Genomic DNA, 22,491 nt, shown 5'->3' on the forward strand with positions numbered 1-22,491 from the left:
TCATACAAGACACACATTGTCATAGTATTGCTACAAGCCTTAGAGATTAGGGTTTGCTAAGGGACCAGAGTTTATGACAGGAAACCATTTTCAGATTGCATTAACTCATTGTACTTACGAATTTTAAGAAAACATTTCCCAGTTCATGCTGAGACTGGGGTTCTGGTTGCAAACAGAATTCCAGAGCAGCCAGGAACTCCTTGTGAACACCAAGAATGTCTTCAATGTTTGAAAATAAGATCTGAAATATAAAGAGAAAAACATTGCCAGTTTTTCAATATATCACAGAGTTTTTTTCTTAGTAACACCAAAATACTGTAGAGCTCTAGACTTACCACAATAGGATCCAAAGCTCAGACAAGGTCTTGTAAAGAATGAACTATGTTGTATTTGCCCCTTTCCTAGCCCCCTATAAAAATCTTTACTGCTACTGAAGTACCTGCTGTAAATTAAGGTTATCTTTGCAGACCCCAGAGCATGATAAATGCAACCAACCTCTTTTAAGTCTTGAGAATATTTTTCATGAGAACAGCCAGGTACATGGAGCCACAATGTCAAACTCATTTCACAGGAGACAGAAGCAGGGAGTAATTTGCCTTTCCTTCCCATGTATTAGAAATCCCTTTCTGGAAGAAAGGGACTTGAAGGTATCACACACAAGGGTGCACTTGTAAATAGGAGACAAAATCTGCTGTATGGAATCCGGCCTTTCACTGCCCAGAGTACAGAATCGCGTACATTTCTCACAAACCTCAAGAGCAGCATTTAGAGCTCCCTCTCACTGACCTCAGTGACACCAAAAGGCACATGTAGAGGGGAAGAGGCCCCTCGTTCAACCTTGTATTAAAAGCTTATGGTGACAGTTAAATGATCCCTGTGATTAGAATATATGTGTGCCAAGGGGAATAAACCGCCAGGGTGAAAGATGCTATAAACACACTGTAAATCTTGGTCATTTTCATACGAAATGTGCAAAGAAAGTGTGAATCCACATGTAGGAGATGGAATGCTACCTAGAGAGGGGCAGAAGTCCTGATGTGAGGTGACAGCCATCAGTACTGGCAGCCTGACTGACGTGCAGTGCAGTCAAACAAGCTTTCACATCGGAAGAAGCTCCCAGATCTGGCTCAGTGAGCAGGTGACCCTAAAGTATGCAGCCTGACAGAACCAACATTCATCTTCCTGCCATTTGCTGTGGGAAGTGATCAAGCCTAACATCTCCAAACACTTCCCAAAATGCCTTACCGTAACACCAAACTCTTCATCTTTATGCAGTAGAATTTATTCACCAGCTGTAGCACTGAGTCAGCCTGGTGGCTGGTGATGTGGCAGCAATTCAGAGAAACAATAATCTGTAAATTAAGTCTAGTTATTAAGGCTAGGACTGAAACCTCAATGCCTTGTTTAAAACCAATTTCTTTTTGGTTTAGCAGGGGTGGACAAAATCAGGAATTCAAGGCTCTGCAGGCAGCCAGGTTCAACTCTATGTTTCCATTACTCACAAGGATGGGCAGAGTATTTCTCTTAAACTCCTTCAAGCTGACTGCATGTCCAGAGCAGAGCCTGTTGCATCTTCCTTGTCTTTGCCTCCCTCCCCCTTCAGGAATTCTGAGATATGGTGCTGTGCACCATCATTAATGCCCACTTGTGCCTCAGAGCTTCTTTCTAGGCCTCAAGAAGCTGAAAGATTCCAATACACTGAATTTGCACTGACTGGCTCTGAACCCAAAAAAAGGCCAGGGAGCTAGGATCCTTTCATTGCTCCCTAAAAACTTCTTATGCTAATTCAAGTGAGCCTGCAAGTGTGTGAAAAGTGTGTGAAAGAGTGTGTGTAAATGTGGCTGCAAGTGATGTGATGCGATGTGATGATGCAGTAGCCCTTGCCTGCATTGCTTTGCTGGAAGCTGTACCAGAAGGGGATTAACAAGCAAGAGGAAAACATCTGTCAGGGATGATTTTATCCTTCAGGAGCAGTCTTCAGGGGTGGTTTTTGATCCAAGGAATATCTGTGCAAGCTAATGAATTCTGAGGTGATCAGTAAAGCTCTGTTTGCAGTAGAATTTGCAGGTAAGAGCTACTTGAAAATCAAGGCAGCAGACAGACCTTGACTGCACATGGTCTTGTACCACATCCAGTTACCAGCACTGTGCATGCCCTCAAGTTGTACTGCCTTCAAACTGCTCTATCAGTGAAGTGACAGCAGTGCCTGCTGTGAGCACAGTCTAACAGTAACACATCAGGAGAGTTATTTCCACATGAGGCAGTGAATACATTCAAACCAATTTTTTTTATCATGTTGCTGCAGCTGTTAGTCACTGGCACACTTGTAAAATCTGGGCCTGACACAGGACTCAATGTGGCCTTTCTGGAGAGAGCTACAGAGGCTAAAGATTACTGAAATCTCTGGTGCCTAACACCAGCTGTAGGAGAAATCTGCAAAATTATACTGGGAGCAATAACCCAACTTATCTGAAAAAGCACTTTCTCTTTGTCCAGGTAAGTGACTGCCTGAGTGCCCTGTATTTTCCTTGAGGCATTTCTGCCACATGAAGAGAGTAAAGTCAGGCTTCTCCTTACATAATCCCACACCATTTTTAACAGTCTTTTCTACTGTTGGCCATCTCACAGCTCTCTGGTGACTCAAGACACACAATATCAGCAGCAGATTATCAGAAGTCCCAACTCCACATTGCTTTTCCTGCCTCTATCAGTGAGGTGAGAGAAAGGAGTGGGAAATAAAAAACAAGTATCTTTCAACTGCAGGAGAGACAAATTATTTGGTATAGCGGGAGATGGAGGGTGGAAGGAGGAGACAAAACAGCGCAAAATTCTTTCAGGAACCTCCTCACACAAAAGTCTCACAATATGTAGACCTCCCACAAAAACCCAAATTCCTTTCCACAAGAACCCAAAGGAAAATTCCTGCCCCCTTCTCATAAGCCCTATCAAATTTCTATTAGTAGAAAACAGCAGATGCAAATTGGCTAAGCAAATACTGTCAAACAAAACAGACAAGGTCTGTGGATTCCCTGCCTTTCCTCTCAAAGACACTGAAATGGCCCCTCTGTAGTCTACTCAGCATTTCACAAATCTTGCCAAAAGTTAGTATCGCTGACAACACTACACTGTTGTCAAATTTTACTAAAATTAGCTGGTGAGATGAAAAATTACTGGAAGATGACAGCTACAAGAATAGGCAAGCAGATTGACAGATAAACTGTCAACATGAGCTCCTTTCCTTAGGGAACCAACTTAATGATAAGCATCAATATGACAAGAGGATGTTTGATATTTATATCTCTGAATCCAGCCTTTCATTGCATATCACTTTCCCTACCAAGAAAACAAGGAAGACAGAAGAAATACCTTAACATTCTCCTCTGTTATGTACTTCTCAGCTTTGTCCACTGCATTCTGTCGGATCCGGTGAAGAAATGCCTGTAGAGATGAAAGAAGATTTACGTTCAAATAGTTTGATAATACTTTGATTTCAGTCTTTTATTTCCTCTAGGTTCCCATCAACACAGTGTGGCTGATTACCTTCAAGACTGAAAGAATTCATGAAAACATTTATGTAAACATTCATGAACTCCCCACCATAGATGTCCAGGCTGCACGCAGGCACTACCAAAGACATTTCCTACAATGCTGTTGGGCTTTGCCTGACAATAAATATCTTCCCTTTGTTGAAGACTTTAGCTTTAATTATCTGTTACTAGCAGTAGACTACAGCACGGTCCAGTCACTCTGAAGGTTTCCTGTGTCCCCAGGAGGCAGCTCTTCTGTCCCCAGGGCAGTGTGGAAGGGACAGTCACACTGCTGGAGCTGAGGCACATCAGAGCCATGAGCTGGGGCTAGGGACAAGTTCAACAGTCTCACTATACAGGGAAGGGAAAGGGAAATCACCAGACAGTGTCTGCAACACACTGTCCTGTTCACTTTATTTCAGTTGGTTAAAAACAGATGAAGCAATGCTGGAACTTTGCACTTAGGTCAGGTTTCCCCTTCCCTCAGCTCTGCACAACTCTGGCTTTAACAGCCAAATCAATAATAAGCTCCAGGCCAGATACAAATGAACAGTGATCTGAATATCAACCTGAAACGCCTAACTCTGGCTACTGGAAGTTGGGAGGACCTACTTGCATTTAGTCTGAACACACCCACAAACCTATCTGACTGAGTGGGAAGGGTTTAGAAAAGAATACTGCATGGGATTTCCATCTCAAGACTCTGCTGGTTTAGCTATTATTGGCTAAAAGGCATCTGTGAACTGAGAGCAGAGAATTTTCCTACCCACAGGCATCAGCAGAGATGGAAATACCTTCAGGAGGGACTGAAGGGTAGCCAGTGAGGACAGAATCTGCTGCAATAAACTATATAACCTCTACAAAGAAGGGAAGAGGGCTTTCCTCTCTGTCTTGTCAGTGGCTTCTAACTTGCCTCCTACACAAAGGAGTGAGCCCTGCAGAGTGCAGTGAATAAGACTGAAAGAACTTTTCTTACTCACCTGAGAGAGTGAGGGGAAGTCGGTCATGTGTTTATTTAGGGCACAAAGCAGCTTTGTTACAGCTTGATAATAAAAAGCCTTTTAAAACCGAACTATTCCTGAGCAAGGTCCTGTCAGCTGGTGCATACTCAGCTTTTGCTTTTTCCCTTTTGCCTGCTGGGATCAGCAGCAGCTTACAACCTGTTCAGAAGCAATGCCACTGAACCAAACTTGGAGCTTATGGAATGCCTTCATCTCTGGTGTTCTGCTTGGCAGACAGTGAACATGTTCATCTGACTGACTTTCAGCTCTAAAAGGGGCACATCTCTGTTCCAGCCTAGGCATGGATCTCTGTCACTCATCATCCACTCACACTTTAAAGGACAAGCAACAGTAAAAAAGACATTAATTAATGAGGCACAGAGACCCTACATTTGTTTTTAGCCCTGGATTTTCAACCTGCTTTTGAACAAATTTCAGGGACCATAACCATATTGTTCCTCTATTACTGCTAAATAGGAAGATCTTGGCTAGATTCTAGCTAGATATGGAGAACCTGGAGGAGTTTGTGGGGACTAAGAAGTGTGAAGAATAGATTCCTGCATCAAAGGAAACAGGACACATGTGCCAGTGGCAGAAGAGTTATTTTGTAAGGAGCAGCCAGTCCACCCTGCCAATAATCTGGCCAGGAACTGTAGTGCTCAGCAGCAGTCAGGGAACTGTGTGAGATGAAGTGTTCAGCACGATGACTGATGACAGGAAGAATAGCTGCTGCACTCCCGTGTTGGGTGTGATAGCTGAGCATTAGTAACCAGGCATCTGAGTTGTACAAAGTGGCACATCATTCTAGAGTCACTCACTCGCTAACGGGAAGTCAGCAGTGATTTTCCTCGCTTTAATCACAAACCTGTTTGGAGACAACAAACCCAACTGAAATGATCAATTAACCTACACAATTAGCAGCTCCACTGGTGACTAATAGTTACCTGCACATCAGTCGCAGTATGAAGGGTCTAATAACAGAGAGCTGTATAAAGAAGTGCCAATCACATTAGCTGTTACAGGCCACTCAATAAAAAAGCAGAGACTGTGTTAATCTGTGATGTTTGTCTGAAAAGACCACATGATGTGGAAAAGGAAAGGGAGGAAAAAAGAGAGGAAAATCAAACAAAAGATTAAAAAAAGGCATAGAAGCAGAGAGAGGAAGAAGGATGAAAGACCTAGAAGGAAAACAGTCAACTTTGTAGTCTCTCAAATCTCATACAGCCTGATTTGCCTTGATGTGAGTGGACAGCAGTCTCTCCAGTAATAGTAAAACAAGATAGTTACAAGACATTTTGGTTTTATAGATTTAATAGTCTAATTTCCAAAATTAAATTCTCCTCAAATTATCAAAATGTAGTGGATGCCAATCAAGTTTTGTTCCCCATTTTTCCTACTTCCCCAATACCTACTGAGGTGCAAGAAGAATCTTTTGCAACACAGTCATTCAAACTAAAAGTATGAAAACCACAAGCTATTAAACAGCAGTTCATGGAGATAATGTTGCATGCCCCGTTCACATGGCAACACCACTTTCTTCCAAACCACTTCCTGCTTGGAAAAAGCAATCCTTTTCCCAGAGATGTTATTCTGACATTCAGGTCAGCATTCCCCAAACATCTCCAGTGTTTTTTTTGTGCTACTTGTTTTATTATGGTCTGAGCTCATCTCTACTAGCACTAGCCCTCTAATCGCTTGGTGATACAGACTCCAAGATCTATTATACAAGTAGTGTACAACTCTTTTGGGGGAAGGGAGTTCATTAGACCTATTGATTTAGCTGGAAAATCAGAGTTATTTGGACCAGGACATGACAGAAGTGATGCCAAAAGAGAGAAGGTGGTGGTGGATGAATATTGAAAAACTTGCCGTGCCTATATCTTACTTATATTCCAAAATATTTTGTTATAAGACAGGAAGTAGTTGAAAGGGGAAAAGCTTGTCTGACCTCCTACAAAGTTTGTGAGACAAATTCTCTCTGGTTGCTGCAAGCTCTTCATACTCTACACAACTCATATATAAATTCAAGGGGTCTGGTCCTTGGCATTTTTCATAGGGACCCCACAGTACAATTCTTTTCACCTGCAAGACCTTCAATCTCTGTAGAAACTAGCCTCCAGGGATATGTGGAAGCATGGGGGGTCGGCTTCCTTAGGAGATCTTGGAAGTACCACCTGGGGACTCTGAAAATCATTCCTAGGACACTGTAGGATGATCACAATCACCTCTCCATTGCACTCAAGAGCAGAAATCTCTACTGTGGCATGCTGTTGGTTTCCTCCTCTCTGAAACTATCAGGGATTACTGAAACAACAACCAACTGCAGATCACCGAGACTGCTGAAGAGCTGAAGCTGACCAATGGGCAACAAAAGTAGGCTCTGTTTCCTTCCATCTTCTTGTACCCTGGTCAGGACTTCTAAGAATGACGATTTCACGGATTTCATGAGGGGCAGAGATGGAAGTCAGCTGACAGCACATCATCTCTTCCTTTATCCCCCAGCTGCACTGCTGCCACTGCCAGTGCTCCACCGTGCTCATACTGGGCCAGGTCTGAGGTCTCTGCATGGGCAGCAGAGGAAGAGAGAAGCACTGGACAAGCCCATGGATCCAGAACAAGAACAGGTCATGGCACAAGGCAGGGAAAAAATGGGAAACCAGGCTGATCAGTTTTCATTCTCCTGATAAAGATTTTAAAGGTCTCATCTTCCATTTTAATGTGCTCAGAATTAGGAAAACAGTCCAGAGAGGACTTGTTTTGGTTTAAAATTCTGCTGTGGTAACATAATGTTTATTCGTGCACTGTGACTTGTTGTCCTAGAGATCTGCTATTCCCAAACTCAGCAGGCCACAGCTGATGCTCCTCATGTCATGCATAAGCACGACTTATAGTTTGTCTTCCAGGCTTAAAAAACCTTGCATGATTCAAGCAAATCTATGACAAATTAGAATGAGCAGAGTGAAATGTGTCCTTTCTGCTTCACATCATGTTGGACAAGTTCCTTCCAATACAGATTAATAGAAACATTACAGATCTAGAGTGACATTTAAGTATAAAAATTAATTCCATTAAATAAGTACTTTTTAATGGCCCTTTTTGTTTGAAAGTGTTCTGCTCTTCCATTCACGCTCCTCACAATCCACTGTTTCAATGAAATCTCATTGTTTTGAGTGTCTCTGCAGCACCTCTAAACCACAAAAGCACAGAGTATGTTTTAAGGAAAGAATTTGTTAATTAGTTGCTGTCACATGAAAAAGTTGCACGCATGAAACACATGAAGCAACTGGGACTTCTCTCAAATCCTTTTCATATGGGCCTTGTTGAACGCAGCTTGTAGCCTTAATTAGGGAAAAACAGTATTTTCCATCTTCTATGTAGCAGAAGTAACACAAGATAACACTAGGGACAAGGCAGTGACAGTTTGCTCATGCCCCTTCACAAAATTCATGTTTAAGGCAGATACTTCCTCAAACATTCAGAAATAGCAAGAGACTTCTTACTGAACAGCAAGGCAGGCAAAGTGTGCCTACCCCTGAGGGAAACGAAAAGGAGAACAGAAACAGCGCTGAGGCAACTGGTCCCAGTTTCTGGAGAAGCAACAACTTAAAGCAAAATCCTGTAAAAGCTGTTTTCTGAACACCTGAATGCAATGTCACATTGCACTTGAGAGACAAGTGAGACTATTTCATTAAACTCATCAGTGATCAGGACTGATTCAGAACAAGTGTCCAGGGATCTAAATGAGCCTGGAATTTTCAGGGTTAATATTAATAAATTGTTTTACACTTGTGCCATCAGTTGCTTAAAGCCTCTTGCAAGTGTAGATATCTTGTTTCCAAGAAAATGTGTTCACAGTGACAAATTAAGAGGTGACATGAACAATAAATTCCAGCATTTGACCATCACTATCATCTTCACCTTGCAACTACAGCACAGGGGCCATACATATGAACAAGAACTTGCAAGCACAATTTTAATTTCTCTTTTTTTCATCAATTGAATTAGTGTTGCCACTAAATTTGGCTGTTAGAAGTCTTTGCCTCCATATCAAAAAGCCCCATTGTCTTTAGCAGCTCGAAGGTCCTGTGGAAACACAGCTTTACTGAAATAGTCTGACAAATTCAACTGAGTGTTTGCTGAAGTTTGTTTCAAGAACAGATGCATCCTTGCTCATGTTACTCAATTGTTAGCTTTGAACCTTGTCATTCTGATCATGCTCTTTTGCTTTCTATCAGATATGCAGCTCATAAGCTAAAGCTCTACACAAATGACAGGAAACAAATACCCTGCATCCCCATCCTACATGTCATCTGCAGTTCTCACCTGCACTGAGGTCTGAAAGTGAATGCAATAAATAATCTCAAAGTACCATAACAATGACTGCACAGTGCTATTTCAATCTTCCAGTATCTCCTTTCAAGCATAGTTGTAACTACCTGGCTGCAGGACTGCAGTGACGGCTCACAGTCTTGGGTCACCACCCAACTGAGAATCAAGACACCTCAGCTGGGAGGAACCTGCTCCAGTTCTGCTGCTCCTGGCACGGCCTGAAGTGCTGTGCACTGTTAACCATCATCTAATCATGTCCATCCTAGAGACAGATGGGTTTTAAAGACAGATAAAGTAATACTTGAGTAAATATGGTGATTGGTTTTCCAACATCTCTTGCTGTCCTGGGAAAATGCCAGCGTACAATGTAGAATACTGGGCCTGACTCAGATTTTTCAGTTGTGAAGTTAAGTTAGAATATTGGAAATCAGATGCAACTCCTTTGACATTATTAGCATTAAACATGTAAAATGGAGCAATACGGAAGCAACTGTACTACTTTTAAAGAGCCTATGACTGTATCTCTTACTGGCAATCCAGTAGTCCCTCACTGCCCAATTACTGGCTGCTATATTAATATTTCTATAAAAACACATTTTAAATTATGAGTGTCTGGAGAAGGAAGGAAGAACTTAAGCATCTGAGAGTGCATTATACTAAAATTCTCCTAAACAATAGAGCCACAGCTGTGAGAGAGAGCAACTCTGCAAAAACATTGTAGCTGTAGCTGAGACCTACAGGCAAATTAATTCATCAGCAAACACCTGAACAGGGACTTGCCTGATAGACAGAGGTGTTTAGTAGGAGCAAATAGCACCAGAAATATCTTTTATTGCCCTATTTTCAGGCTTCCTGTGTATCAAACTGGCTTTAAAGCCTCAAAGCTTATTAGTACTTTTTTTTTAATCTATCCCCTGAAGAGGAACTAAATTATTAGCTAACCAAGATGATTAATAAAAAGGAAAAAAAAAAAAAAGAAAAAGTCACACACATCATGGAGTATCAATCATTCTCTGCAAACAGCTCAGGCAGTCTGAGCTGTAGAAGCTGCACAATCATTTCACACACAGAAAGGCACAGGAGTTACAGGAGGCACCATCTCTTCCCACAGCAGACTGCATGACCACTCACAAAAAAAAGCAGATTCCATTTCAGGTGAAACTGGAAAGACCCTCAGGAAATAAATGCAGCTTCGGTTGCAAAATTCAAATATGTCACAAGGGAGAGATCCTTTGACCTGAAGCTTACTTTCACTGGGTATTTTTTGTAATTGTATAGATACATAAGCAATAAATACATTAATACAAATAATAATAAACAATAATAAATACATATCACAAAACCACCACTCATACTGGCAATTTAATAAACTTTAACTAAGCACTAATCATGGCAATTTGAAACTTCTTCCCCGATTCTTGGTCTGACATATGGTGAATGCTGACAAATACTAAATGAAATATAGAAATAAATGAAATATTCAGAAATTCTGTTATTTGAAATTATGTAAGTGCATGTATGAATAAAACATTTCAATAAATAAACTTGATTATTTATTTTTAAATACTAGATAAGAGAAACAGCTACTGCTAACATGAAGTACATGCCTGAGATAATTCCAAAAATCTGATTTGTCCTCAGCCAACCCTGAATTTTAACGTTCATGCTGTTATGACCACACTGTCTATAACATCAAATCAATCACAAAACACTGGCATTGCACAGCACTGGGGCTTTCAGCTGTGCTTTAAGGGCTCAGACATTCCAACTGTTTTCTTCTCTCTTGGAACTTCTTGACAGAGGTCCAGCACAAAATGGCTTCTGTCAACAAATCTCTTGGGCTTTAAATGAAGATTCACCTCATCTACTCGAACCCCCTGAAAACTGAAGCCTTCCCTGAGTTAGTGATCCAGGTTCCCACTACAACAGAGCAGTGGGCAGGCAACTTAGAGGATGAATTACTTTAGGAGGCTATTTAAAAAGAGAGGCTGAATTACCATCTAGAAAGTTTTCTCTTTCTATCAAGGTTAGCCTGGGTGACAAACTTAGTTCAGACCATGCTCCTCTGCTACACCCTTCTCACAGCATCGGCAAATACAAATTCCAGGGCAGTGAAGTGCTACTGAATCGTCTCTAGAGGTGAACTAGAACTGTCTCGGTCACTCATGGATGCTTAGAGATGTGGTGGCACTGCAAGTTGACACATACAAAATTCACATGCACGGACATTCTCAGCACGGTGGCATTCTGGGACTAATCACAAGTGAGCTGATCTAGCAAGCACTTCCCAGGAAAAGTCTTTCACAAAAAAAGCTCTAAAAAGATCCCGGACCATCATCTGCATCTCCAGCATGCTGCTGTTTACACTGGAATTCTGCAACAAAAAAAACACGGTCAAACCAAATTCATGCTTTGACTGATGGAGGGAGGTGGAACTGAAGGGAAGCCATAGAGAAAAATGTTGCAGCATTTCTCACTCCAAGGAGAGATCCCTTTCTTAAGGAGGAGCTGTTTTCATTTGAATTACAAAAACCCTTTTGTGAAGTGAAAGACAGGCTGCTGCAGAAGGGCCATTGTCTCTTCTCCATCACTGCCCTGACCTCTGCTAGCCCCTCCTCCCACCAGTCACTAATATTTGCATTCTCAGACAGGTCGAAAGATCCCAGTTCACTTCAGGGCCCCAAAAGCTACATTTCACACTTCTGAAATCCTTCAGAACTCATTGCTATTAATTTCTGCATATCTCCCATATCCTGACTTCTCTTGACTCCTCTTCATACTCTCCCTCCTTTATAATGTCATTTCTATATCACTTTCAATAATCTCATTATTGTAGACTTAAAACCCCAAACCCCTCCTCTTCTTTGCCTAAGCATGCCCTTTTGTGAATATCTATCCCTGGAAGATTCCACCCCATTCTAGTATCAATAGCAAATATGTTTGTTTGGATTTTCAAAAGAACTTAAGAAAGCTACATGCATAACTCTCTCAAGCCTTTGGAATATTCTCCCTTTTACTGGCCTCTTCATGTAATTTTCCCTGTTCTATAATCACAAGATTACTTTAATCATCTTCCTGTAGCATGGCACTCTTCAAAATGTTTTCAGGACAAAGTTTGGTTGAACAGTGTGGTTTACATCACTTTCATGTAGAGAAATAAATCCAGACAAGTCTGTGTCTGCTTAGTCTTTATGGTACTTTAACAAAAGTTTGTTTCAGAAGTAAGGGACCAGTAAACAACACATGAATTTTACTCATATTACTTACATTCACTGTATTCATACTGGAGAGATGCATGCAGATTGCAACTAGTTCTCAATTAGAGGTGGCTCCAACTACTAAGATCCTATCAGCATCAGGGGATGTTTTCTCAGGTTTTGGGCTCTAAACAGCTCCTCTTTTTTCAGGAGAGAGGTAGGGGCATCAGAGAGATTAGAAACATCAAGTGGTATCCAAAATAAGGTAAAATCAGGATGATGAATTTAACTGCAGCAAAAATTAGAATTTCTTCAAATAGTATTTCAAGATAATAATCTGAGCTAAAGAACTTTGCTATCAGAAAGACTACTCCTCTTCTACTCTTTCCAGTGATGGTGTCTTGATACACTAAACATTAAATAGACAAGACAGAGGAAAACTTTAAAATTAAATCTAGTCCCCTAAAGTCCGTGAAATATTCTTCATTAGTTGCAACACAGCCTTAGGATTTCACCTACCTGAAGCAGACCAGTTCACTGACACTTGCTCTGAATTACCTGGGAATCCACACTGGGCCCACAGCTTCGTCTCCAGGGACCCACAAACCTCATCTACATTGCAAACATGTAACAAAATCCCAGGATCTTATTTCTCTAGGAACACTGTCTACGTTCTGATGATACCCACATAAGATTGTCTCTCATAAGCCAGTTTAGCATCAGACTTTGGATCTAAATATTGAGATCGCTTGCAGAGGTTTCCTCTGGAGGGCCGGTCTGCCTGGCGGGGCTGGGCAGCGGCGGCCCCGGACTCGGCCGGGAGCGGAGGAAGGGCCCGGGGGCCCAGGGCTTCCCTGAGGCGCCCCAGCAGATGGCGACGGTCCTTCCTCAGCGAGGGAGGTGTTAATCCGGTCCCACAGCCGCTCTTAGGAGCGGAACTCACCCACGGGAGAAGGCAGCAGGAGACGGAGCCTCGCAGCGGGGCCCAATTCTCCCCACAGAGACCGCAGCCTGTCTCCTTGTGGGGCCGAGAGAGCTGCGAACTGCGCCAGCCCCGATCTCCCGGGGCCTTCTGCTTCCCGAGAGAAAGGCCTGAGCCAGGAGAGCCCAGGAGAGCCCAGGAGAGCCCAGGAGAAAGCCCTGAGCCAGGAGAGACCCCTGAGCCAGGAGAGCCCAAGGGAAAGCCCTGAGCCAGGAGAGCCCAGGAGAGCCCAGGAGAGCCCAGGAGAAAGCCCTGAGCCAGGAGAGACCTCTGAGCCAGGAGAGCCCAGGAGAGCCCAGGAGAAAGCCCTGAGCCAGGAGAGCCCAGGAGAGCCCAGGAGAAAGCCCTGAGCCAGGAGAGACCCCTGAGCCAGGAGAGCCCAGGAGAGCCCAGGAGAGCCCAGGAGAAAGCCCTGAGCCAGGAGAGCCCAGGAGAGCTCAGGAGAGCCCAGGAGAGCCCAGGAGAAAGCCCTGAGCCAGGAGAAAGCCCTGAGCCAGGAGAGCCCAGGAGAGCCCAGGAGAGCCCAGGAGAAAGCCCTGAGCCAGGAGAGACCTCTGAGCCAGGAGAGCCCAAGGGAAAGCCCTGAGCCAGGAGAGCCCAGGAGAAAGCCCTGAGCCAGGAGAGCCCAGGAGAAAGCCCTGAGCCAGGAGAGCCCAAGGGAAAGCCCTGAGCCAGGAGAGCCCAAGGGAAAGCCCTGAGCCAGGAGAGCCCAGGAGAAAGCCCTGAGCCAGGAGAGCAGCCAGCCTTCCCCTGCACCGGCCACTGCTTTAGTCTCCTGTAAGTACCGGCCGTCATTGTCTGTCAGCAACAGATGGGAGAAAACTCCCTGAGAGAAAGAAAACAAAAGAGGAGCAATCCTAACCTCCAACTCAGTGCATTTACACTTCCTACCACAGGAAGGAAAGGAACAACTTTGGAGTTGCCAGTTTCTATGCACCTTGCCGGGTGACTGCACTTACACACACAGATGGGTTGCATACACAGCTGCACTTGCAAAATCTGCCTTGATGTATTTGCAATTATTTACATACAAAAAAAAGAGGGAGAAGAAAAAAAAAATAGCATCTTTCACATGTTGGTTTAAAAAAAGATTTAGACAAATAAACCTCACAAGTACAATTTTATTACTATCCCAGAGCAGGAACAGACGGTTTGGCTGAAGGTCCAGCAGCTGATCTGAGCTGGTTTTTCCAACCAGTCTGCACCATTTTGAAGTGTGCCCCACCTAAGTGCCCATGGGAATGGCTCAGTTTTCCTACCAGATTGCCTATACTGCAGTACAGTGGAAAGCACAGACTGTTTGGGGAAAAAACAGGCAGGAGAAAATCCTTAATTAATTATGAAATAGAATGCCAAAATTTTAACAAAATCAGAAATCTCCCTGAAGGCAATGTCATTCATGGGCCTTGGCTTTTTTTCTTCTCTTTCAGAAACAGCACTACAGACCTAAAGGACACTGCAGAGCTGTCTAGAGCCAACCTCCAGCCACAAAGAACCTCAGAAACATCCTCAGAAGGCTTACTCATGTCAGGGTTCCTGCCCAGCTTTACACACCTAGAACATTTAGGCTATTCACACCCCTGTTTGGGGTGCCCAGATAGATCTAAACTCTTCACTGCACCCAATACTCAATGGTAACCAGTCACATTTCCTCTTGGACAAGTGGAAAATTACGCCATTCTGTCAGGTCTAAGAGCTAGACGAGTCTAAAAATACCGCCTGTCTTACTGCCCCAAGGCAGCCCAGAGCAGGGTTCCACAGTTCCCCTTCAAATACATTTGTTTTCTTGTGACAGACTGAAGAAAGACTCTCTCTCATGGTGGCATTCCTTCTCTGCACACATGTTCTTGCAGAACACAATCATATCACACAAAGTCTTTAACTCCAGCTTCCTGTGAAACAGAGTGAAGAATGAAATCATTATATTTTAAACATAAAGGGGAAGTTGAGCTGGCAAAGCTTGCTGCAGCTCCTGAACTGAAGGGCTCCCACAAGCACACTGCCCTCCCCAACCTTCCCATGGCCTCAGACTGGCCTGGAGGGTCTGCGAGGCGATGCTGGTGCCACTGATGACGTGTCTGGTGTTCTGGCTTGTGGCAGGAGGGTGGTGTTGGCAGCTGTGTTTCTAATCTGTGCATAGTCTAGAGCAAAGCTAAAAATGTAGCTTTGATATATACACTTGTTCTTTCTTTGCAGAGGTGCAAATAGATGGGAAACCTTAAAAAGAATTACTAAAATTTTAATTTCAGAAGGGGCTTTGTGATCTAAACAGTTTTTTCAAAGTATTAATGATGTTTTTAAATGAAAATCAGATAAAATTTGACCTTCCTTCATCTGAAGCCAACTGTATTACATTGCTAGGAAACATAAAGCAAATCTCTCCAATCCTCAATCTGTTTCTGCAACTTGCTCTTTTCTCAGAACTGCTACAGCTTTGTCCCTTGCACTACAAAACCAATTATTAAAGCAGCTTGGGGACCTATCACCAGGACAGTCCTCTGGAAAGTGAACAACTATCTTCAATGTGGGTATCTCATATCTGCAGAGCTGCAGTTAGGATTAGGTATGACTTTGTTCACCACTCCATCCAGACAGAGGAATTGTCCCTGCTGAAGAAAAGGCATCAACCACACTGCCTGTATGCCAATGCACTGGCTGGTGAGTTTAGCAAACCATTCATTTAGGCTGCCATCTTCTCTTCTGCAATACTTTCCCTTCAGCTGCCTTTCTATTAGAGGCTCACTACTAGTACCTACTATGTAGCAAAGAAATTCACCCACGGAGTTCCCTTTGGAGCCAATGCTCCTGCCACTCATCCTATCGGCCCGTGCAGCATCTCCCAGTCCACCTCAGACACTGCTGGCACTACTTCCCCCAAGTATCCATCTCTACCAGTCCAAAGAACAAATCTCAAAATTTGCTGCCACAGCTCAGGTGCATGCTGGCCCAAAGCAAATAGCTGGTTTAAACCTCATCTACCACATTTACACACTGGATTGAATTTAGCCTTTGCAAGAGTCCCAACTGCATCTGTGAACTCAGCTGATTGCCAGTTACTGAGTGCTCACACAGAGCAGGGCTTTTATTTGTAATAAAATATTTAGAGTGGAAAAACACCACAGAATTTAATAAAAGAAACACTCTCAGACTGCCAATCCCTTGTGGTACATCTATGCAGATGCTTGGAATTCCCTACATAAATAAAGATGGAATTTAAAGTTCTGCCAATTAAATAAATGTCTGTTTCAACTCAGTTTCATATGAAAACAGTAACCAATTTTACTTACACAAAATAAAGTGTGAAGTCCTGGATTATAAATAGGCTCCATTTGTGGATCTCTTTTCACAGTTACTCTGCCTGAATAGCTGACTGTTCAGAGAAAAAAAATACACCAAATTTGCATACCTAAGCACAACTGCATTAGCCAACTTAAAAGGCAACAGACACACACAAAGTTGAATTTAGAGACATCAGACATCTTAAATAAGTGTTTGTCATTCCCATAGAAAATGTAATAGATCTAAAAGGTTTTCAAGAATAAATGTTTAGAAGCTTATAGAGACAACATCTTTTCTAGTGAACTGTTTCAGTCTTTGCACAGTAAATGTACCAGGAAATTCAGGATGCTCCATCAACTGTCACATCAATACAGGATCCTTCACCAAAACCCTTTTTATTTGAGCCATGTACCAAATTAAGGAACTGTGTTTAAATGCACTACAGATGGTGGACAAATCTAAAGCAGGAGGAAAACTGGAACTGCAACCCTTCCTGCTCAGCCAACAGTCTAAGCAGAGTATCCTGCTCTCTGTACTCTGGGAATCACTCCTCTGAGCTGGGAAGAACCCACCTTCCTTTTGTCAGTCTACTGACACTGAAAGCTGTCCTGTGTTTTTCTTGGGAGAAAAACTTAGAATACTCTGCTAGTCTTCTAGCAGGAAGCAGAAGAGACGCAAAATAAGAAGTGACAAGAAAATTTTCCAGTGCACTTACCTGAACTTCAAAAAACCAACACAAAGCTCTGACACCAACATCCCTGACAACACAAAAACAGCCATGCCAAAGGACAGGGCCTTGCTTTTGCAGTCAGCCACTTGGGACTGAAAGCAGGTAATAACACAAAATACCCATGAGAAACACGGAGAAACCACAGCCGGAAGTAATAAACACAGGATGTCACAAAAAGTATTTTTATTTATTTTATTTATTCTTTAATTCATCTCCAAAAAACCCAAAATCATCTTCAGGGCAATGCTCTACTGAAAGCATGTCACAGCTGGGAGCACATCACCACTATAGCTAGGTGGCTGTTCATGATTTGATTCTGATGCTTATTATCTTTTCAATGGAAAACATGGTTTGTCACACTATTAGTGTCTCCAGATTTGAGTGGAACCTATAAGAATTACAATTTCTTTATATATATTCTGTCAAGGTGACTAGAGTTTTTGTTTTGACTTTTATTTTTCCCCTAATAGGACAGTCCTCGAGGCACTGCAAGATCCCTCAATAGGAAAGGGCTGCTGGCTGCTCAAAGCCCTTTTCAGTGACTCCTGGCTCTCTCCAGCCAGCAATCCAAGGGTTTGTTGGCTTCACTTACTGTTCTAAAAAGAAACATAAGGCAAGATGTGATTACCCACAAGTGTCTATGCTACTCCTTGTTTTATTACTTCTAGCAAATGGAGTTGTATTGACTCTCGCTGGTTGCTCTTGTGTCACTGGCACTATACAATAAAGCATCAACCTGTTTCAAATGCACATGCTGATTGAATGGGCATGATTCTACAGAATTAGGAAGTTCTGACCTCAGTCTTAGAAGTGACAGGTCCCTTGGTACTGATGAGATTTGTGTCTCGTTATCATAGTGCTAATTTACATGGCTTTTATCCCATCACTCCCAGTGTTGATTGGGTGGGTACCACTGGCAGGGTGGTACCTCATCTTTACCTTATCCCTTGCCCTAGAGCTGCCAGCAATGCTCCTAATTAAAGAACTGTCAGAAACCAAACTCCATCTTCAGGGCACAACTCTTACAAGAGTGAACCACAAATGAAGTGATGCCAGAAATCTTCTTAGATGTAACCCATGGCCCTGGATCCAAGGTCCTCCTGTGCATTACAGTGTTATTGGCACTCCATACAGGAGGCAGGAAGCTAATAGGAATGACTGTTCAGAATCTAGATGAGTAATTATGGTGGTTATTACTTATAAAACCATCCCATTATTCTAGCATTCCCTTCAAAATCCACTGTTTTTAATTAAATATAACATTACTACTATAACAAATAATATTAGGCCTTATTACCCAAATAAAGTAGAGCAATTTCTAGGAAATGCCTTTCTTCCATCATAGATGATGTTGACATTTTTTATTTTCTAAGTATTTAATTTTTCATGCCTGAATGCTGAAGCAACAAAATAACCACAGGGTTATTTCAGGAAAATCTGCTTTGAGCGCTACTTGGACTTGTTATCCTTCCTACAAAGCTTAATAAATCACCACTGATTTGTAAGGAAGAGATGGCATGGTTCAAGCAAACTCTGCAAAACACTAGAATATTTCAAATACCTCCGTAAAACAAACACAACATTGATCATATTAATATAGGTAAAAACTTAGCCTTTTCAGGTAACTATGAAAGGAACTTTGATCAGAAACTGGATAACAATGTAAAAAGAAATGCTAATACAGCTGGTCACAAACAAAGACATGCTATAGATACTGAAGCCCAGTGCTCTCATCAGAAAGTTTCATGATACCCATATACACATTTCACAATTATCCAAAAGGGTTGGGTAAAAGAAGGTACAGCATGAGTGACCACTTCCTTCCCAGAATTCAAACTTAAACAGCAGAAGGAACAATAGAAAATATGGGGGAAGAAGACAAGCAGACCTGTGAAGAAGTGAGGTGTGTGAACAGAAGGCAGTTTTTTCCTTACAAGTTCCTTACATGGTGCCCCGGCATAAGATAGCACTGGAGTGCTAACAAGCCTGCACCTCGGGGAGTGACGGCAGAGGTTCCTTGCTTAAAATTTTGAATATGCCTAAATGCTGTCTCTGAAATAACTGATTAATTTTGACCTAACACAGAATTAAATACTGTCTCTGACATGATAAAATAAGTGACAGTAACAATATAAGCACTGTTCAGGAACACTTTGCACACCTTGCCAAGATTTTCGCACTCCACTGCTGCTTTTTTCACTCTTTGATAAACCCAGTCATAACATCCTTGTTTTTAGTCCTATAACATGTGATGGGATGTTTTGTACTAGTTTAGTGGCAAAAGGAATGTAAAGGAAACTAAATGCATCGCTTGTATATCAGAAGGTGTTTTTTCTCCTAATGGGACAGGTTTTTCCCAAGCCTCACAGGACAGGGAACACAGCCCACCCTGGGCTCCACGGTGCCAGCTCATTGAGGTCTCTCTCAAGACAGCAGATGTGCTTGACTGAGCTGTGTCTTTTGATTCATATTACTCCAAGACACATATCTAGGCTCCTGCCAGATCCATTCCTCTTAGTCTTGGTGCCTTTGCATTTGGATCTCCAAATTGGATGTTAAATACTCTCCACCTACCTCTTTCTTAGAAAGACATTTAAAACGGCAACTCCCTGTCAGTAAGACCCTGCGGAACACAACTTGCACGTCAGACCACCAATGCCACGTACAGCTGGTTAAAAAGGATTTTGATTTTATAGAAACAATTTGTGGCATTTACCAAGGTTTAATTTTTTATATTAAAAAGTAACCAAATACATCCTCAGTTCCCATAACCCTCACTACACTTTTGCTCTCTCGAGTGTCCAAGAAAGTGTGAATTGGCACATACAGGTAACCACCAAGGTGACCACCAAACCACACCCAAAATACAAGGAGTAGATTTATTTCCTTACATTGCCAAGAGCGCTGGGGCAGAGACACCCGGGCTTTGTCAGGCTCAGCTCATCCCAAGGCAGTGACTCTCAGACTCTCAGCCCATCCCAGGGCACAGTGGCAGGGCCAGGGAGGCCCTCCTGCCCCAATACAAAGGACTTCACACATGCAGAGTTTATCACAGGCTGTGTTTTTATGATCTGTCTCTCTCCCAGCAGGAGGCTCAAGCATGTCCGTGAGAGTTTGTTATCTCTTCACAGGAATTCTACTTCTCAAGGCAGGCAAAGGATGAACAACACGAGGCATAATAAATGGAGTTTCCCCACACTGATACTCAGCATTCTCAGCTGTAAAGTCACTTTGAGCAGAACTATTCCCTCCTTGCCAAATCTTCTGTTTTTAACCCTTTCCTCCCAACACAAGACTCGCTTGGGCTAAGAATTTCACAGGCTGTATAATGAAACATTTTTCTTATTTGCTTCTCTCATGAGAGTCCAGCTTTTTTTTATTCTTTGTGTTTCTTGTGTATTGTTTCTAGAGACTTCAGCTTTCTTAAATCAACATGACTAGCCCAAGAGAAGGGAATTATTTAATCCCGTGCCAGAATACATGGGATTATTTAGAAAAAGTTATTTTTATATTGATGAAAAGTATTGTCTTTCACTGTCTGGGTTAATTTTTATTATTCTCTAGTCTCAATCTATTCCTTGTTGTTAAGTTTAAACACAGAATGACAAACTAGCAACTCCTGAATTTAAATCCCACCGATAAAATGGTGCCATTTCTAACCTGGAGTAACCCACCTACAGCCCACAGTAAATCCCTTTGGATTCTCCACTGATATTTCTTCATTTTCAGAACATAAAATGTCCAGGGAATTATTACTTTGCCTGAGGGGGCATCTTCTTTGCTGACTCTCACCTGCCAATCAGGAACTAAGAGCAGAGTTTATAAGAAAAGCCTCTCCTATATCCTTCTTCCTTTTGAGTCATCACAGCAGTCACTGATACCCTTCAAATTCAGTAAAAAAAACAGGCACAACACTTTCCAACTGTTTTCCTTCAAAGAACCTTCCACGTTACCAGATTTTAAAGGATTCATTCATATATACTAGCATGAACTAGTTTCTCTCACATAAGGCACACACAGAACAAATGCTTAAAAGACATGCTCTGTTTTCCAAAGGCTCATTATGGTGACCATTAACTATGGGAAGCTTTGTTTCAGGTAACACCAGTAAACCATGCAAGAATGTTTTAAATGCTCAAACTCACCAGATAAAACTTCAATCACTGTAAGAACATCATGTCCTGCTGAAGCATGTTCCACAGACAATTCTCCACTGGCTGAATACCTCACAAGTTATTGTTTCGACACCCTGTACTCCATCACATTTTTGATAGTTTTCGTAGGACATACACTTAGAATTGGCTTTTGTAAAACATCTTTGATGACTGACAGATTCCATCTGAACTGGCTGCATGAGCAGAGAAGTGGCATTTTTCTTCTGCAAAACACCCAGACTCTTCACACAATGTACACCAGAAAGGACAAGCCTCTTGCAGAGATTTAAAGCTTCTTTGTATACAGCAGGTGCTCTTAAAAAAGTCACTAATTCTACAACATCCCTGGGCTCTTACTGATACATGATGTTGATACCAGGTGCTGGAATGACTGTGCTTTGTATGGACACTCAGGGAACACAAGGATGGATTCCAGCCGCTGCTCTCAGATAGCAACCCTTACAACTGACACTCCAAGCCTCTTCTGTTATTCATATTAAGGACCAAATATTCAGATGGTGAAAAAAGGAGGTTTCATTTTTAAGTCTGAGGATTCATGAAGTTCATGGAACTCTCATGAATCTCCAGCATTCTCAGGACTTGAGGCATTTAAGTAACAAAATCAGAACAATCAGACATGCCTGATCAAGTTTGGATATTTATCTAGAACCTGAATGTACCAAAGGCAAGGTCTCATCAGTGTGTCTGACAGCTCAGCAGCTCTCCCTTCTGCAAGCTTGAGCAACGATGGCACAATCAGGCTAACTTCAGGATGCCCAAGAGCCTCCCAAATTGTCCTATTAACTAAAGATGCTCTCTTCAGTATCACTCACTAGGATGAAATACGAGGAGCTGAAAGCTTCCCTTACAAAGAGAAATAGGCTCAGTTACCAAAATGTCACACAGCAACATAAGCTGTCACTGACCCAGAAGCATCAATTCTATATCACACTAAGTACGAGGCAGTCACTGAGGCTGAATAAGTCTCCCATCACCAACAATATTCCTAGAAATATTTCTGCACACAGCAGACAGCTCCTTGACAGCTTGCATTTCTCTCTAATTCTGAAGTCTTACCAACAAAAATACTCTTATAACTTCACTACCCAAAAAAGAAGCCACAGGAAATCTGACAATCAAATGCCACAAAAGAAGCCGCAGGAAACCTGACTATCAAATGCAAGCAAAATTACCAGTGCTGGGAGCATTAAAAAGAAGTGTGCATGCTATTTAAATTCTGTTAGCCAATAATATGAGCAACTGATCGGCACAGCTGTCTCTAGAAAAATCAA

General features: G+C 42.3%; 1 protein-coding gene across 3 annotated transcripts in view; it reads right to left on the reverse strand.

Moving 5' to 3' along the window:
* The window catches only part of PREX1 (phosphatidylinositol-3,4,5-trisphosphate dependent Rac exchange factor 1), a 123,626-nt gene that overhangs the window by 65,578 nt on the left and 35,557 nt on the right, over positions 1–22,491 (reverse strand). For all 3 annotated transcript variants that reach the window (XM_058850526.1, XM_058850525.1, XM_058850524.1), the window contains exons 2-3: positions 3,367–3,438; positions 119–241 (exon numbers count right to left, since the gene is read on the reverse strand). In XM_058850526.1, the coding sequence (XP_058706509.1) occupies positions 119–241; positions 3,367–3,438 (195 nt within the window). The remainder of the gene's footprint in view (positions 1–118; positions 242–3,366; positions 3,439–22,491) is intronic.

This window comes from Poecile atricapillus, chromosome 15 (assembly GCF_030490865.1).
Source record: "Poecile atricapillus isolate bPoeAtr1 chromosome 15, bPoeAtr1.hap1, whole genome shotgun sequence".
Classification (NCBI taxonomy): Eukaryota; Metazoa; Chordata; class Aves; order Passeriformes; family Paridae; genus Poecile; species Poecile atricapillus.